This window comes from Equus caballus, chromosome 1 (genome assembly GCF_041296265.1).
Source record: "Equus caballus isolate H_3958 breed thoroughbred chromosome 1, TB-T2T, whole genome shotgun sequence".
Taxonomy (NCBI): Eukaryota; Metazoa; Chordata; class Mammalia; order Perissodactyla; family Equidae; genus Equus; species Equus caballus.
In genome coordinates this window covers 153,985,393-154,004,286 of record NC_091684.1, presented here as the reverse complement: position 1 = coordinate 154,004,286, position 18,894 = coordinate 153,985,393, and the positions used below count along the sequence as shown (strand labels likewise).

The 18,894-nt window shown below is 45.0% G+C and overlaps 1 protein-coding gene across 1 annotated transcript in view; it reads right to left on the bottom strand.

Moving 5' to 3' along the window:
• Positions 1-18,221, bottom strand: part of SHC4 (SHC adaptor protein 4) — a 125,171-nt gene extending 106,950 nt beyond the window's left edge. The window contains exon 1 of the mRNA XM_001502224.5: positions 16,740-18,221. Within this exon, the coding sequence (XP_001502274.1) occupies positions 16,740-17,324 (585 nt within the window). The 5' untranslated portion in view covers positions 17,325-18,221. The remainder of the gene's footprint in view (positions 1-16,739) is intronic.
• Between the last annotated feature and the right edge of the window lie 673 nt (positions 18,222-18,894).

Genomic DNA, 18,894 nt, shown 5'->3' with positions numbered 1-18,894 from the left:
TTGTGAAGAAATAAAGCATAGATCAGGGCTGGCCCAGTGGCATAGTGGTTAAGTTTGCACACTCTGCTCCGGCAGCCCAGGGTTTGTGGGTTCAGATCCCGGGTATGGACCTACACACCACTTATCAAGCCATACTGCGGAGGCGTCCCACATACAAAATAGAGGAAGACGGGCACAGATGTTAGCTCAGGGCCAATCTTCCTCACCAAAATAAATAAATAAATAAAGCATAGATCTAGAGAAAAAAAAAATTGGCATTTCCCTCTCAAAAAAAATTATTTTCAATCAGTTATCAAGCATCTCTGAAGAGAAAGAAGTACGTAGTCTTCATTATACAGAGATTTTTATGTAAAATATTTTAAATTTTAAAAGGAAAAGCTTCAGTTAGCTGAAAAATCCAAGATTTCCTGGTGATGTCAACTAAACGAGCTTGGCTGCACTAGGATTCCTACCGGTGAGTGTTGCCAGCATCTGTGGGCACCTCATTCAGAAGAAACAGGCCCCTTCTTAGCTTGCTTAAACAGTTGGGTGATGACTCACAGAGTTTCTGCCCTCTCACTTTTTCAGAGTTGCTCAGTGTGTGTAGGAAGTATTAACTCACCAGCAGGTGAGCCACCTCAAAATCCTTCTGGAAGTCAGCAGGGTATAAATCATAAATAAATATCTTACCCATGAGTATGCACATTATGCTTCCTGGAGGCCTCCAGGATCAATCCTCGCTCCTTGACAGGACCCAAGGGGCTCCCACAGCAGTGCTGACGTCCTACCTCTTCCTTCCTCTTCCTTCTTCCTCTACGCCCTCTCCTCCCCCTTTCTTCTCCTCCTCCTCTTCCTCCTTCTTTTCATAGCTGATAGCCTAGTCAGGAAATCATAGTCTTACTTTTTATGAAGGGAAGATTTGGAAATTCAGCACACATGAGATTTATTTCATGTTGGGTTTGCTGCCTGGCTCTCTCCCCCTCCTCACCGATCATCTTCCTTGCTCTCTGTGCAATACATTCTGAACGTTCCCTTCCCAAAAGCTTCCTATCGCTGGACTAGGCACAATGATATGGTGCTTGCAGTCTTAGCCTTTATTTTCACAGAATTTTGCAACTTATTACTGCTTGTCGTAAAAGATAAAGAATTTAAGATCTGGTGTTGAATAAGCGTTTCTTCGTTTTTAAGTGAACAGCTTATAGCTACTTCAAATGAGTTAACATATTTTTTAAACTCATCTCTGTATTTGAAGAGATTGAGAAGAGATACTTGAAATAATAGAGAGGTCCTGAGAGTTCAGCATCATGCAGACAGGCCTGTGTTAGCCCCCATGCGCTGTCTAGTCATGATGTCTATGTTGGGAAGTCAAGAGGGCACAGATGCAGTTAGAGGTACTCTGAAATGTTTAGGTGTTTATTTCAAACTTTCAGTACTTCCAAGATACTTTATTTTCAAATCAAAAACTCTTTCCAAATATCTCTTCATTTAGCTAGAATAAGTATCTTTAACATCATTTCAGAAACCAAAAGAAGCCAACATAAAAATAGATGAGCCTCTGGTCAGGGTTCTCCTCCAACCCACAGGCAGGTTCCATCCCTGGCTGAAGCTCCAGGCCTCATTGTGCTCTCCAGCAAAGCCAGTGGAGGCAGTGGGCAGGAGAGAGGGGACTCTGTCTGCCCAGGAATATCCCTCCACAGTCCATACCTTCTCTCATCTGCTCAAGGGTAATCACATATGACTAGTTTTGACTTTTAGAAGCTGAGTTGAAGTTGAATGATGAAAGAAAAACCAAGAGTCTGAAAAGATGTCATCCTTTCTAGCCCTAAATAAACTAGCTGTATACTAGAATGAACCAAACGTCAGGCAAAAATGCATACATTATTCTCTAATAGAAATACATCAGCCAAAACTATAGGTTTTGCTTTCTGAAACAACATACACGCTCACACTTACAGACATGCACCCACACCCTGGGGTGAGTTGTCACAGGGTGGCTAATCTTAGTTAAGGCTCTCTCACTTTCCCTGAGGAAGTGGTCCGTCTTGACGGATCTCAGCATCTCCAGCTACACAAGAAGTGGAAGAACATGTTTCCAGACTGAGGACCAGGATCCCCTTGTACTGGGAACATCCACCTCCTGGGGGTCGGGCTTGGGGAAGCAGCTTTGTTCAGGTGAGGAGAGCAGCTGTGAGACAGAAGAGAGCAACCCGAAACAGTGCAGGGAAGGAGATGGCCTTCTCCCAGGGTCAGGTGACGTCAGGGAATTGTCTACCAACAGAGGAACGGCCAGAAGCACGGCCCTTCCTCTAGGACACTGTGCTGCCGCTGAGGATCAGCAAGTACTGACACACGAGGGTGCCCTAATCTGCAGTCAGAGAGAAAAACGCATGTTGAAGAGCTGCATGCATGCCACCGTCTTCATCTGTGTCCACAAGTGTGTCTGTGTGTGTGTATAGAAGTGTGCAAAGCTTAGGAAGAAGTCTGAAAGAACACAAAACAGACTGCCGATGCTGCCAATTACCCTAGAGAAGGGACGATCATCTTTCACCTTCTGCATTGTTCGAATTTTCCCCAAAATGAGTTTTATCTTTGACATTTCAGAAAAATGCAATAAAGAAAAATTAGATGAAGCAAAAACAGCTCAGAAAAGTTAGTCCTCATTGCTCTTCCTCCTTCATTCTTCCATTTTTAAAAAACATAAGTGAGAGAACAATCTCATTCACCAGGATTGGGGAGCCATTGCTAAAAGCACTGGGTAAATAAGAGTCAAAATATATCCATTTTGTTGAGTAAAGTACCTTGGTTTTTGGCAAATAGATATGCAAAACCAACTTGGTTTTTTCTAGAGCATATTTCCAGTAGATTATGTAATGATATCTGAGAAAGATATGTATTTTTTCCAAATGACGAACAAAACCTACTGAGAACACATTACATCTGCCCTTGGAACAAACTTAGTCTATTTGTTTAATGTTTACAAAATGCTAAGGAGATGCAAAGGCCACCCTATAAAAAGCAGATTGTTATTAAGAAAAACAAAAAACAGAGGGTCTTCACTTAGTCTCAAGCTGGTAAAAATGTTGGCAACGGTGGGGGGAACTCAAATCTCGCGTGTTTTTGGTTTTCTTGATAAAGAGAAAGGTTTAGGGTCATAGATGAATTTCTAAATTTAAACCTCCATCCCCAGAGATACCCTTCTAGTTGCTGCTTCAGTCTCATCTCCTGAAAACAGGGTCTTGGATAGGATTCTGCAAGGCAGTCAGGACAGCGGCTGCCTTCCTAGCTGTGTTTATTTTCTTGTTTACCTTGGGACACTCTCTATATATCACTTTCCCTGAACAAAAACCGTTTGGAGAGTAAGCACAACAGTATTCATTAACTGCTGTCTCTTCTTCAAGGGCAAGATATTGTTGCTGGGTTCAGTAGGGGAAAAAAGTTGAATGTAAGAGATGCTCATTGATTACAACCATGCAACCAGGCATTTACGTGATGACAAAAATTGGAAATGCATTGTGAGACATATCAACAAAGCAAGTTGCTTAATTGTTAACACACAACACCACAATAAAACTCTGCTAACTGGTTGCCACTTAACAAACTTGCTGCAGTCAGCAGGCTACTAGAATGCCCACGCTTTCTGCTGCCACCATTTGAATTGTGGATTTACCCCAAATCGTGCTATGTTTGTGCCACACCTGTTTATGGCGGTTGTAATTGCTATTGAAATCACATCATTTAAGTAGCCATTAAACAAACTGATAAAATGTGAGTGTCGATTTTTGACAAAGTGAGTCACTTCTATGAAAATTAAGTCAGAAGATTTGGAAAGACTTTATGAAGACAAGTTGCTTTTAAAAATAATGTTAAATTAGATGTGGATAAAAGAACTCTAAAAGATTTTTAAAATGAAACGGATTCTGTACTCAGATTGCCTTGACGATGTCTCTAAGAGCTCATCTCATTTTGAAGATACTGAAAGGAGGAATGCAGATGAAAAACTCTGGGTAGAAGTTATGCAAGACTGATGAAAAGAGATATTAATCCTACTATGTATAAAATTGAGAGAAAAGGCCTTGAATCTACGACACAAAAGCACATTTTTGTAAGTTTAACTTAAGTGTGAAAAGTATACATGAAACATTTTCATCAGAGAAGAAGCCTTGTACTATATAATGTTTTAAAACACTCCATTCTTTACCACCCTCAAAAATCAGCTAAAATCTCTCTGCCTAATGGGACAATTGTTAGTTAAGAATGTCCAATCGCTTGACTTGACCCCCAAAGTGCACCCCAGGCCCAAGGCTCTCCCCACCTTTGCCTGCCTGCTGGACATCTCCCTCTCATCCAGAGTGCTCTCTGCAACTTCAAGCTCTACATATTGAAAATCAAACCTCTTACCATCCCTCTCAACACTGCTTCTCCTCCTGTGGTCCACCATGTCTTTTACTGGCGTGGCCCCCCACTCCACCTCAGGCCTTTACCTCACAACCTCAGGCAGGTTGGACTGGGATCTGCCCTCCCTCTTTGCCCCTTCATCAAATTTTTCTTCTGCAATATCTCTATTTGTGTTTCTTTACTTCACCCCCTCTATCAAGACCCTAATATAGACACTTCTCACCTTGACTATCACTGTAATAGCCTTTGAAAGGGATTCCCCACCTCCAGTCACTCCCTTCTCTAGCACAAATGAATCCTCATGCCTCTGCTCAAGCATCTAAACTCCTTAGCCTGATGTTTAAGGCCTTCTATAACCTGGTTCAAGTCTTAGTTTAGTATCCGCCAGTCCTTTCCAACCAGCTTCTACTCTAACCAAACTAAAATCAATGCCCTGTCTTATATATAACCTATATTTCCTTATCTATGTGCCCTCCATTTGGAATACCTTTTTTTTATATTCCCTGTGGTTAAACTTCTATCCAATCTTAGGGACCATCTCAAATACCACAATCTTCCCTCGAAGCCTTCTCTGATCACCCAGCTGTCTCTACCTCTCTAAGTAGAGATCTCTAAGTTGCCTCTACCTCTTAGAGTTCACTATGCTGATGTATTTGACTATTTTCTATAGGTATGTATCATTTTCTACCTTGTATTATGATTATTCATCTCCTAGTTTCAACTGAAAGCTACAACAGCAGAGTTTTGCAAAGAGTAGTTCCATGAAATAGCAGTTCCATAGAAAGCTGAGCAGTAAGTTTGAAAATGCTGCCCACTATAGTCCCCACCTTAGAAACTGTGGTGGGGATGGAGAAAAATGGATGTGTATGAGAAATGTCATAAAGGTGGGACTGACAGGACTTGATAACTGAAGGCTGTGTGGAGTAAGACAAGGTGAGTGGTCTAGAATGACTCTCGGACAACTGGGAGGTGCCACTGGGTGGAGGTGCTGGGTATCCAATAGGATGTTTGGTTTGCAACAGCTGAATTTAACATCTTAGTGGAGAGGGGAAGTAGGAAGATAAAACGCCAAACCCATGACTCTTTCTCAGTTCTCATCTTCCTTGACTCCTCCATGGGTTCTGACAATGTTTCGTCCATCCTTTTTCTCCTCGAAACTCTCTCCTCCCTCTCCCTAGATGACCCTGTCTTCTCTCCATCCTGCTCCTCGTGCTGCTGTTCCATCACCGATGCCTGTTGTTCCTCCCTTTCCATGGAATACCAATTGTGGCACACCCAAGCCCTCCTCCCTTCCTGCTCTACACTCTCTCTTTGGTAGCCTTGTCTATTCCCTGAGCCTTGATGACGATAGTAACGGAAATAGTTTCTCTTCAGTCCTAACCATTCTGTTTTCTGCTGGAGATTCCCAGCTGGACACTTTGAGGGCAGCTTCATGCAGCACAGGCAAAATGGCACTCACTCCTGGCCCCCAAACCCCTCCTGCCTCCTCACTTTCTCCTCTTATGGATCTCACATCTTTCCCCATTTCTCTTGCCACTGCTTTTGTTCCAACAGTTCTTCTCACCTGGCCTCTGTTTCTTCAGTCTCCCTTCTTTTGGATCCTCTCTGAGCATTGCAACCCATATAATTTTTCTAAAACATACCTCTGAGTTTGTCGTTCCCCTATTATAAAAAAATATTCAATAGTTTGCTGTTGGAAAACCCAACTTTTCAGACACACACAACTTTGTTATAGCATCAGTCCATCTTATTTTCCCTCTGATCTCCTACATAGACCTCATGCACTGTCCAACCAAGTCTTCCCCAAATGCATCCTCCACTTTCCCACCCCCGTGTCTTCACTCCCGTCATTCTCTTTGCAGAGAATGCTCTTCCTTCATCTCTGCCCTTTCTCAAGACTTAGTTAAGATGCCTCCTCCTTCATGAAAACTACTCTAATCATCTCAGATGGAAGGAGTCCCCTTTCCCCCCGAACTCCCACATGCTTTACCTGTATCACTTTGGTGTCATTTATTACACATCACCCTGTATTACAGTAATTTGTGTGGACGTCTTTGTTCTCTTTTCATCCTGTAACCTCTTCATGCAAGAATTATATCTTATTCACAAAAGGTAGTGAAAGAGCGCTGGCCTGGGAGTCAGGAGACCTGAATTTTAGTTCTTGCTCTGCCGCTGATGAGCCCTGTGACCTTGGATAGCTGAATTCACTGTGAAACAGAACTTTGTAGTCTAAAGTATCAGTCTGAGTCCTGAGTCCAGGGTTAAAGGAACCATGATTTAAGAAGAGAGGAGAGGGAGGGGAATGCCTTTCAAGGACCTAGAGTTGGCACTAGGGTAAAAAAAAAAAGGAAAAAATTACATTTGAATTATACATTTCACCATTTCCTAATAAATGATTCATATAAATTATTATCTGATGACAGTGAAGGAAAAAATCCAATTTCTGGGGTTGTCTTTAGAACATGCAGGAATTTTCTTCAAGTTGCTTGCTTCCTGTCACTGCTTCTCCTCCAACTAGAGGAAGTTTCCAACCCCAAGACAGGCTCTGTTCTTAAAAGATACTCATAAGATAGTTGTTAAAACTCTTAGTGCATTTCCCTATGGAAATAAAGGTACCAATAACGATAGATACCACGCTAGCCTGTCACGCCATTTAGCCCAGAGTGCGCCTGAGTTAAGGCCAAGTCTGCTGCTAACGTGGACACAGCTGATCTGCAGGTGAGTCATAGCAACATGTGGCTGCTTTGCCCCATTCTCATGCCATCACTTGATCTGGATGTGGAAGCCATAGGAGTATTGTTTGGGTGGGGGTGGGAGAGTGAACTGTAATTTTTAGAGAATCTGTGGATTTAAAAGAGGAAAAAGAAGAAAACTTGAGAAAATTAGACGTAGCTTAGATTTTTTTCAGGAGCCAAATGACTCAATTCTTTATTCTTCCCTTCACTATTACCTCCTAATGCACATCCCAAATGTTCTGTGCTTCAGAATCACATAGGGAGCAGGTTTCCGGGCCCCAGACTCAGAGATTCTGATCCAGTAAGTCTAGGACGGAGACTGGGAATCTGCATTTTTAACTGATGTAGACGGCCCTTAGCAAACTTTGGGAAATATTACAATGAAGATTCAATGAAGTAAATAAATATTACTCCAAAAGCAAGTGCTTTTCACTCTGCTGCACTGAGGGAAGAGGAAAGTGGACTAGTGGAGAAATGGTGGACAACTTCAGAGAGGAGGGCAGGCCTGCCCTGGGTAGCACCATAGGAAAGGTTTAGGGAAGAAACTTCCACTGGGGTGGCACTGCTGGCCAGGAGAAAGAATGCCCAAGGGACAGGGTGAAACGCCCAAATCAAATTTAGCCTACTTCAAATTTTTCACCCAAAGTCACTCCTGGACCTTTGAAAGTTCATTTTCCTCCCTCCATCTGGGACCTACTACGTGACAGGCTCTGTGCTAAGCTTTTTACATGTATTTTTTCACTTAATCCTCTCCTTAACCACAAGAGACAGCTTATCAACTTTTAATGCTATTTCTCTGGGAAAATTCATTGTCCTAAAGAACCGAGGTACAAACTAACTTCTGACCCATGGTCTGTGCTAGTCCTGCAGCTCCACTGCCCTCAAAAACTCTGCAACTTTGTTAGGATGGGAAAAGGCTCTGTGAGCTGGGAGGCAGGCCCCCCCTCACAGGTCTCGCTCAGCCCCCGTACTCAGTCCTGTTACATAAAAGAAAAAGCCCTGGCATGTGGCCCAAGAAGAAAACATTCTCAGCTTCTCTCCCAAGTATTCGGAATTGGAAAATGGAAAACAAAGGAGTTAGAAATTTCTTCTTGTTCCAATGCCACAGGTGGTATACAAATCCAGCCACCTTTAAGGGCAGCCAGGTGACATAAGTGAGTGAAAGTGGATGGGACTGTGACTTGGTACCAGCTCTGGCCATCAGTCGATGTGTGGAATAGCCAGCCTGGTGCTGCCAGCTCTTCTGAGAAGCCAGAATTTCAGAGTTTTACATGGAATTTCTTGGTTTTTAAATGTCGGAAATTAATCCAAAAGAATTTTTTTTTTTCTAATCTGACCAAACCAAACATATCAGTAAACTGTTGGTTGATGTCCTCTGTGTTCCAGCTTCTTTCTGGGTAGGCACTGCCTGCACGGTGCATTCTTTTCCCTCTCTCTCCCTCCCTCCCGCTCTCGATCCTATCAACCTCCCACAGGCAATATAATTTCCATCTCCTCCCAAGAGCTGCCTTCCGGCCTCATTTGCCTTCAGAATCCTTGGCTGCCAGTGTCTGACCCTGACAAATGGTAGCAGCACTTTAAACTTCATTGCATCTTTGCCCAGCCTTAAACGTCTGGGCTGCCCTCTCCTTTGTGCCCTTCTGCTGTGTCCTCCCTCCATCACCACCTCTTTGGTTGCTGGTTGCTTTTGGAGTTCCCATTAACTTGCTTGAGCCATCTGTCCCCCCTTTTCTTCAGAGGCAGTGATGGGAAGAGGATGGATGGTTGATATTGGGGGGGGGGGTCTCTGAGCATTATGGACCCTCGATCTGCATCCTTGCAGGGTCCCAAGGAAGTGACAAGGCCTCCCAAGGGGAATGGCTGGAGGGGCAGCTAGGGAGGCTGGATTCTCAGCAAGGGGCTCCCAGAATGGGCAGAGATTCTAGTGTGAAAATGGAGGTCTAGACATGGGGGTGCCCCCAGTCTTTAGGGGACCATCAATATCCTAAACAACGAACTGAATGTCAGAGGCCTTTCCCCCATTTAGGGGCACAAAATAAGCCCCCTGACTCGCTATGTTATCCTGGTTAGAGTTGGGGGACAGATAATGACCAAAATTGAAATTATTGCCAGCCAAGCAGGAAAGGGTTTGGTGTTGGTTTCACATAATTTTAAAAATATATTTTTAAATGACATTTCTTATACACCTGAGTTTATGGTTGTAAATTTATACTTACTTAGCATCATTACTACGATATCAATACATTTCATATCATCTCAACCAATGTTCTCAATCAAAAATCCAGTTTTTTGAGGCCTCTCGACTTTTCCAAATACTGCCTTGCAAACTCTCCTGTTTCAGATGCAATCTTTTCATGTAATGGCTATTTGTGGGCAGCACTGAAGTCTGTATTTTTTGGTCAACATGATCTTGGTCAATGCAAATTTGGCCAGACGCCCCCGAGATCCAAATTTTGTATTTTTTACGAGAGGAAAAGAAACCCCAGCCACCTCATATCACTGCTGCTGGAGAGCAGGGTGTGGAAGAGCCTTGACTCATGAGCCGTGTGCATCATTTAGATCACTCTCCTCATGATGGAACTGTTGTATTAGAAAACAGGGTCGGTTCAATCCACTCCATGGGATGACATGTTATTGGCTTTGGAGTAATATGATATTAGAAGGGAGAGAAGCCATATTGGGGAAATGACCCAAAGGGCTGCGGAAGATGAATGAGATGGGGGTCAGTCCATGCACATCGTACAAGTCCTGGTCCAACGTGGACATGTTGCCATCCACAGGGACCTCCTTAAACTAAAGGGTGAAACTGGCAAAGCCAATGCACTTTGGGCTCCTCGTCACTCTTCTTTGCTCTCTTTTCCCTTACTGCCATTTTGTAAAGACAATTTTCCTATTAGAAAAAAAGCTTTTATTCTGTCTTTTAAGAAAAGTATAGATACAGCCTTTTAATCAAATAGAGACATTTGGCATAGCATGTTTAGTTCAGGGAGTAAGGGAAGGTGAAACAAGATGTGGGTAGAAAATAGAGTGCTGTACACAGAACTGGGAGTTCCTCTCTGGGCTCCACCACTAAGTTGCTGTGTGGCTCAGGGCAGGTCACTTCACAGCTCTGAACCTCCATTTCCTCAACTGTAAAATGAAGGGTTTGGACTTGGTGATCTCTAAGACTCATTCTTCCGGTTCATGCTCTAGTGGTCAGGGGTGGGCAAGGACTGGTCATACCAAGGGATGTGCAAGGGTTTAAGGAGAATAACAACAACAGGTCAAATCTGCCAGGATTTTCCTAAGTTCTAGCAGAATCTACTTCTACATCTACTGCAAGAAAGAAACAGGAAAGGGGGCCGGCCCCGTGGCCGAGTGGTTAAGTTTGCGCGCTCCGCTTTGGTGGCCCAGGGTTTCGCCTATTTGAGTCCTGGGTGAGGACATGGCACCACTCATCGGGCCATGCTGAGGTGGCATCCCACATGCCACAGCTGGAGGGCCCCACAACTGAAAATACACAACTATGTACCGGGGGGCTTTGAGCAGACAAAGGAAAAAAAATAAAATCTTTAACAAAAAGAAACAGGAAGGAAAATATAACACCCTCAATGCCAAACTGTAAGTTTTGGCTGGAATTATATCCTCCCACCCCTATTACCTCCGTTTTAACCATCAATAACAGAACCGAGGGAAATCAGTAGAGCAGAAAGCCATCTCCATTGGCTGTGGTGACCCCCACCACTCAAGTCTGCCTTTATTTTGCACGAACCATGTAACTGCCTCCTCAGGGGTTTCCTGGCTTTACAAACCTCCCTCCTCAAGGTTAGAGTTTCCACACTGTCTACGTGTGTGGCAGGGCCTTTTTCTCTTAGCATGTTTGTCCAGAGAGCACAGAAAAGGGTTAACTCTTGCTGCTTCTACAGTCCTCAGGGTGGATGCCAAGCCCCAGCCCGGCCCAGCTGGCTAGACCACAAGAGCAATGCCACGTTCTCAGAATCCCGGTTACCATCATTCACCCGGGCCTGCCCCCGGACCTGCCCACACCCTGCCCCTCGCTGGAATCCTACACCTGGCTGCAGTTCCACAACCAGATTCTTTTTCTCACCGTCTCTCTAAAATTGGCCACCTGTGCCCGTGCGCGGAGAACACCCCCCTTTCTGCTTTACGGGTGAAGCCAGCTCAGTGTTAGGGAGAGGGTGCTAAGGATATTCCTTCTCCTCTCTATTAACACAAAGATGTTAAAAATATTTCCTTCAGGAAACTCTCTTGAATCTGTTTTCTAACCAAAAGAGATCCTAATAGAAGGAGACTTCAGACCAGCGGGAAAGGACATCTGGAGTCTCAGGATCTTAGGCGGCCATTTTGTTCAAATTTTTCTTTTGTTTCATTTGTTCTTATTTTAAATATAAGAAAATGAGGCCCAGAGAGGTGAAGTGACTCACCCAAGATCACACAGCTGATTAGTGTCAGAGCCATTACTTTAACCCAAATCTCATAACTCCTAGACCTGTGCTTTCCTGCATTAAAGATACTTGAGGCAGACAGAACTCGGTGGTACCATGGACCACATCTAGTCTAGACAACAGACAGTAGACAACGCTAGTCTATTGGTTCAGTATTAAGCTACAACATTGCACAAGGGAGGATGGATGGTAAGAGTACACTGTGAGATTTCCAAAGGAAGTAAAGAAAACCCCTCAACTCAAATTCATGTTTGCACACAAAGCTGATGAGTCCAATACCCAAGAACGTCCATGTGGACGAACACCTTGCAATAAATGTTCTTGGAGACTGTTATGGGTTGAATTACATCACCCAAAAAAATAAAAGTTGAAATTTTAACCCCCAGAATCTATGAAAGTGAGCTGATTGGGAAGTAGAGCCTTTGCAGGTGTAATCAAGTTAAGATGACGTTATAGTGGATGAGCGTGGGCCCTAATCCAATGACGGGTGGCCTTATAAGAAGAAGGAAGTTTGGACATGCACATACAAGAGAGAAAGCCACGGGAAGATGGAGGAAGAGATTGGAGGGAGGCATCTACAATCCAAGGAATGCCAAGGATTGCTGGCCACCACCAGAAGCTAGAAGAGGCAAGGAAGGATCCTCTCCTAGGTCCTTCAGAGAGAGCACGGCCCTGTCGATACCTCGGTTTCAGACTTCTAGCTCCAGAACTGCGAGAGAACAAATTTCTACTGTTGTAAGCCACCCACCTTGTGATACTTGTTACAGAAGCCTTAGGAAACTAGTATTGTCAGGGGAAATGGCTGGGCTGGGCGAGGCTGAAGTGAGGAGAAGGAAATCATGCAAATGAATGCAAGCAGGCAAGTTCTACAGGTTGGTCCTATAATAGAGCTATCCTGCCCAGGGTGGTCCTCTCTCTATAATCCATTCACAAACTTCCAGAACTGCCTGTCTCGCTCAGAGGTGGAGTGTGAGGGTAGGAAGAAGACGAGCCTTGGAGTGAGCCAAACCTGGATTTGAATCCTGTCCGCTACTTACTTAAGTTGTAAAATGTAGGGTAGATAACGTGCTCCGTGTCCTCATTTGGGGATGGGAAAGGGAACTAATGTTTAAAACACCTCCCACGTGAAGAAAGGAGCCCTTGAGTCATTAAATGCTGGTGCTGGGGGCCACCTTCACGGTCATACAGACTAATCCTCTCCTTTTAGAGATGAGCGCACTGGTCATGCTATGTATTTTCCACACTCGCTACAGACTATGCTAGTCACCTGGGAGACCTGCAAGTGAATGTTTGTGGTTGGATGAAGTGACTTGGAAAGATCTCAGAAGGAAATGAGACTTAATCCTATGGTGGGAACAAAAGTCACTATTTGGCATTAACAGACTACACCCACCTCACTACTTTGTTCAGATCGGGGTCTGGCTGTCCCATTCCTGACTCAGTATCTCTCAAAGAACGGTTTGCTGGCCTACCTTCCTTGAGAGACCCTCAGGAGGTTCAAAGTCTGATCTTAAGGAAAGCAACTGAAAAATAGTTGTTCAGGATTCGTGAAGTATTTTCAACTGTGTATTTGATTCTACATCATAAGACCGAAAGAATAGTCATTTTTAAAAAAGGATATTTAACCCAGAGTCGACTCAAACTTAGAGTAGATGGCAAATACAGTCGCTACTGTGAAGATAAAATATGCAAGAAAATAAAATAAAGAGTAGCTATAACTACGCCATTTTTACACTAAAGGAATACAGTACCTTCCATCTCACCTAAGGAACTGCCTTTCTTTCTTGCCCTGCTTCATTGCTCATTGAATAAATAAGTAATATTTACTCACTCAGAGCCTATCTCCGCTCACTAGGATGTAAGTTGCACCAGGGCTGAGACCTGGTCTGTTTCATTCGTGGATGAATCCCCAGGGCCTGCAACAGTTTCTTTCGAAAAATTGGTTTGCATTACATATTTGTTGAATAAATGAGCAAATGAATAAACAAGTAAGTTTGGGCAAGGAGGGAAGCAGTCATGTGATGTGGATAAGGAAATAGAATACGTGGCTGCATTTTGCCGACAAAATTCGCCCCTATGTCCTCTAGCCATTGAGAACATCTCTCTCACTTGTCTGCTCTGATTCCATCATCACCGAGCAACCTTTCATTGAAATCTTCCTATGTGCATTTTCCCACAGATGGGAATACAGGGATCACAATTTTGGTTCACTTGGGGTGATAATTTTCACTGTAAATTAATAGGTTGGCATTTCATTTTTTTTAATTGGCTCACATCTCAAAGAATTCTGAGGAACAGAATCTCCACCAGGATGGAAACGCGTGGTGAAAAGAACAAAGAATGACACCCAGGAGCCTTGGGTTCCGGAGCTAAGTCTCTCCCATGAGGCCCTAAAAAATCACTTTTCTGGCCTTCAGTTTCCCCATAGAGGCATTGAACTCAATAACTTCCAAGTCCTTTCCGTCTTTCAAAGTTAGGACTCTATAAAAATTAATAAAGTAGGCTCTTGGGGCTGGCCCCGTGGCCGAGTGGTTAAGTTCGCGCGCTCCGCTGCAGGCGGCCCAGTGTTTCGTTGGTTCGAATCCTGGGCGCGGACATGGCACTGCTCATCAAACCACGCTGAGGCAGCGTCCCACATGCCGCAACTAGAAGGACCCACAACGAAGAATATACAACTACGTACTGAGGGGCTTTGGGGAGAAAAAGGAAAAAAATAAAATCTTTAAAAAAAAAATAAAAAATAAAAAATAATTTAAAAAAAATAAAAAATAAAAAAATAAAGTAGGCTCTTCCATGTATTTTGATTTCCTAAGAGAGATGTTAACTGGCATCTCACATCACTGTCTACTGGCAATACGGGGTTGTTCATTTGGGTCACAGGGTACGCACTTTTCCTGGGGTCATTTATCATCGCCAGGAAAAGACAGATGGTGTCCTCATTAAAAATCTAAAATGCCAGCGGAGATGCTCCCTAGGGGAAATGCACATCACACAGCAACTCTTTCACAGTTAAAATTGTACAGGTGCATGGGTGTGGGGAGGTGGAAGGAGGTACAGAGGGGAAGGAAAGGCGAGGCAGAGGGCAGAGGATGTCTAGGTGATGGCAAGGCAGGTGCAGCGAGCATGGGCTTGGAGAATCACTTGCTTTCCCATTAGGGCCTGGCAGACACTTAAGCTTGACAAATGAGAATGTGTCCATGAACTTTTGGTAGAAACATGAAACTATGGCCATTATGAGCCACATCATTGTGGAGGAGGGCAAGAGCTGAGTGTCCCATAAATTTATCTTCCTTAGAGGCTTTAGTTATCCATTCGCCAAGGCTGTCCCAAGCCCGTTCTCTCTGTATCCCTTCCAGCATTCATTATCTGGCCTTCCTGGAGACCTTAATTTTCTGTTTGTGATACAGCTATTAGGCTAACTCTCAAATTTATGCCTTCAGATCAGACTTCTCACCTGAGTGCTAGTCTTGCATGATTGCCTACTTACAAATTAGTGTCACTGAGATATCATTACTTTAAACTTAATATGTCAAAAGTAAACTTAATATGTCAAAAGCTCCCCTTCCCAACTTGTTCTGTTTCTATCACTGGCATCGCTAATCCCACTCTGAATTTTAAATTTGAAGTTATTTTTCACTCCTCACAACCCATTATCAATAGTCGATCTCCGTAAATAATAATAACAAACTCACCAATCTAGTCACTGCTCAATAAATGTTCACTATTCGGTTATTTGCATTACAACCTGAAATGATCTGATCAATCACCCAAAACTGTTGCTTCTCAGAGTCTCTTGCATTCATCTCCTTTCTCTCATCTCCACCTTAATCCATGTTCTCATCTCTCACGCCTAAACCCTCAGACCATCTTTCTTACTGGCCTCCCAATCTCTAATTTTTCCCTGTTCAATCCATCTCAAATAAATCCACCGACTGAGCTTTTTGAAACCACTTTCGTCAAGTCATAGTTTGTCTGCACACCTTGAGGGTTCTTGTTTGCCAATCAGAGCGTTTACAGACTCCTCATTCTGCATTTAAGAGCTTTGATCAACTGCTCCCTCCTCCCCAAGCCACCCATGATCTATATTTATCTTTATTTGACTCAGATTTGCTTGAGTACCAGCTATGACAAGAGAGCTAGCCACTCTCTCTATCATCACCACCCTCCGGCATCCCCCTCCTCTTCAAGTAAGCCCAGCTTATGTGATGCCACCCTGCAGCCACCACAATGATAGGAGAGCAGACAGGGATACCGGCTTTTGACTTTGCTCGTATTCTTGCCCTGCCAGGAAGCTCTTCCTTTCTGCCAATCCAGATCTGCTATCTCGTCCGAGATGTACCTTCTCCTGCAGGATTCCGGTGTGAATGAATCCCAGACCCAACAACCTTTCCCTTTTCCTGAATTCCCTCATCATTCTCACGCTCGACATCTACTGCTAAGTATTGTTCTCTTACTATTTCACATGCATTTGCTGGTCTCCCCAACTGAAATGTGAGCTCCAGAAGTGTGGGGGCTACATCTCCTATTCTTCTTTTACCCAGAGCTGGAACGGGCAAGGGCAGACGCAAGGCCAGTAAGGACCTTGATTTTGCACATAGCTCATAGACAAGGCCCACCTGCCACAGCATCGGCAATAAGGGCAAAAGAAAGTGCACCCAAGATCCAAGGCCAGCTCCCAGCACAAGGCTAGAGACTCAGCCTGCTTTGAGAAGTGTTTGTTAAATGCTGAATTAAATTTTTAAAAATAATTCAAGCCCCTCAGACACTATGTATTCCTCTAGCACAAAAATCTCTACTGAATTACAACGGCCAGTATAACCTACCAGGTCTCAATCACTAATCAGATTTGAAATTCTTGACTCTTCTTGGCCAGAATGCTAAGTCCAATGGGGACAAGAAGGCACCATCTTGGCTGTCTCTATTAGAAGGTGCTCTTACACCTGGCAACTACCTACAAGTTAGCACCAGTTCATATCTTTGAACTCAAAGTTGTCTGACTCCAATACAAGCCAGATATCGTAGAGAAACCTGTAAGCTTGGCTCCGTTCCTCCCCTCGGTCCAGTTGCACAATGTCTTGTCCAAACCGAGACCCAAGCCAGGTGGTGTGCAGCCCCTCACAGAAAACAGAGATGTGCCTTTCCCCAGGAGTTCTTAGAAAGAGTGCAGATAGGGAAATGGACTTACCCTCACGTAGTAGTTCATGCCCATCCCCAACAGGTGCTGCAGAAAATGCTTGTCCTGCCTGCTCCCGGGGGTTGGCTCCCCAGGGCCAGGAAGGGGGCAAACATCTGGAGTTAAGGCGGCTGCCCTGTGCCCCACCAGGTCCGGCTGCGGTGGAGGTGCAGACACAGCCCTATTTAGACTGGTTTCAGGAGAAGCCGGGCTGCTGGGAGCCGGGTCCTGGCTTTCCTGGAGCTTCAGCCGGGGCACCTCTTTGGTACCCAAGCAAAAGTTTTTCAGACTCAGCAAGGTGGCTGGGTTGGCCAGCTTCACGCTGGCCATGCGAGGGATCAAGGTGCACAGTGGTGTGGGGCTCTCCTGGGACGCCAAGGTGGCATCTTCAGCCGGCAGATGAGGTGCCAGGGCGGGGTAGGGAGGCTGCGGCGAGCCCTTGTTCCCGACCGATCCTCCTGGGCTGCCTTCGTCCAAGGACGTGACGGACTCGTTGCGAAAGCGGCTGTACTTGGCCCTGTGCAGCATCCCGGGGTGCCCGAAGAGTCCTACATACAGCACGAGTCCTGCTAGGCTGTCCTGACCGCGTTCTCGCATAGCCTTGGCAGTGCCGAAACAGGATACTGTTGCATAAATCGCCTCGTCGTCTGCTAGATAAACCGAACGGAAAGCAAAAGCCTCAACGCCCCGTGCAACTCGCGGCAGCCACCTCTCCAACTCTGCTCTCGCCCTCGCCCGCCTCGACTCCCGGGCCTTTCAGGGTGACAGCCCAGAGGCAAAACGCCTCTCCAGCTGATTCCAGTCCCTCCCTGGCCCAGGCGGCAGCACCCAGCCTTCTCGCTTTGGATTCCTTGCTGGGAAAGCCCGGACCCAGGCCGGCGGCGGCGGGGATCGCTCACCGCCAACTCTTAGGCACAGAACCGGGCCGGGCACCGACCAGTCGGTCCCGCCGCATCGCCGGCGGTGCAGGAGCCTTGCAGAAATATTGAGCGCCCCCCACCCCCAACCTCTTCTTCTGCACACAGGAACTTTCAAACCTGCTCCCTCCGGCTCCCACAGGGCGGGGCACTGACTGGCCTATTAACCCTTTATTTGTTCCAGTGATTGCTCATTTTAAAAAGGAAAAAAGAAAAATGTATATAGGAGCCAAAGGCCGTTCTGCCTGAGTTCGTTGATTCTGATGGCTGCCCTCTCTTGGAAGATCTTGTCTTGCATCCCGTCTGGGCTACAAGCCAGGAGCACTAGTGACAGGCGCTGCTCTGCATTATTTCACGGGCTTGCATCCCTCGGTATTCCTCAGATCCCCTCCCAGCCTGCCCACCCTCGCCCAGAGCCTCCCTCCCTCCTGGACTCCTCTCAGAGCTTCTTTCAGGAGCCCATCCGCAGCAGAAGGCTGAGATGTGCAGGATGACACGCAGTGTGTTGAAATTTTTATGAATGAACTTTGCTGAATGAATTTCTCTCTGTGTGTGCAAGCTAATAAATCTGTGAATGAAGCTGAGAATAGCTGTAATTGACTGATGGTCTCAGGGGTGCTTGGTTTTTATCCAATCAGGCGGCAGCTTGATGACTCATGCACCATAAATATACTAAACTAGTAGCCAGGAGAAATAAGGCTGGAGGGAGAGATTTTACTTTGTGATATCTGATGAAAGGGTTAAAAGGAAAGAAATCTTTACTATAAATCATCACTAAGCTGGGCAGCAGCAGGTTAAAAGGTCTATTTTCTTTTTGGTTGAGATGGCCAGTACAGCCAAGCAGAAGAGCTAAAAATTAGATGCATTGTTCCACGGGTATTAGGACATATGGTACACAACTCCTGTGGGAAGCCGTGATGCATTTTTCTTAGAAACATGGTTCTTTTTTTATTGATTGCTGGTTCCATCTCCCGTCTGGTGCAACTTCCTGTACCTATCAAATGCATTCTGAAGACAGGATGGCAACTGCAAGAGGCTCAGCACACAGGAAAGCAGGAAGGGAGTCCGGAAAGGGCAAGACAGGTTCTTTGAGGAATGGAGAAGAGGAAACTGCCGAAACACTGGGGGGAGGCGGAAATCACATATCAGGAGAGACAAGAAAATCTCTGCTGAAGGTTACATTTCTCAGCAAGCCAAGGCTCTCAAATCTGCAATTGTTCATTAATTCAAAAATTAAAACAAACTGGCAA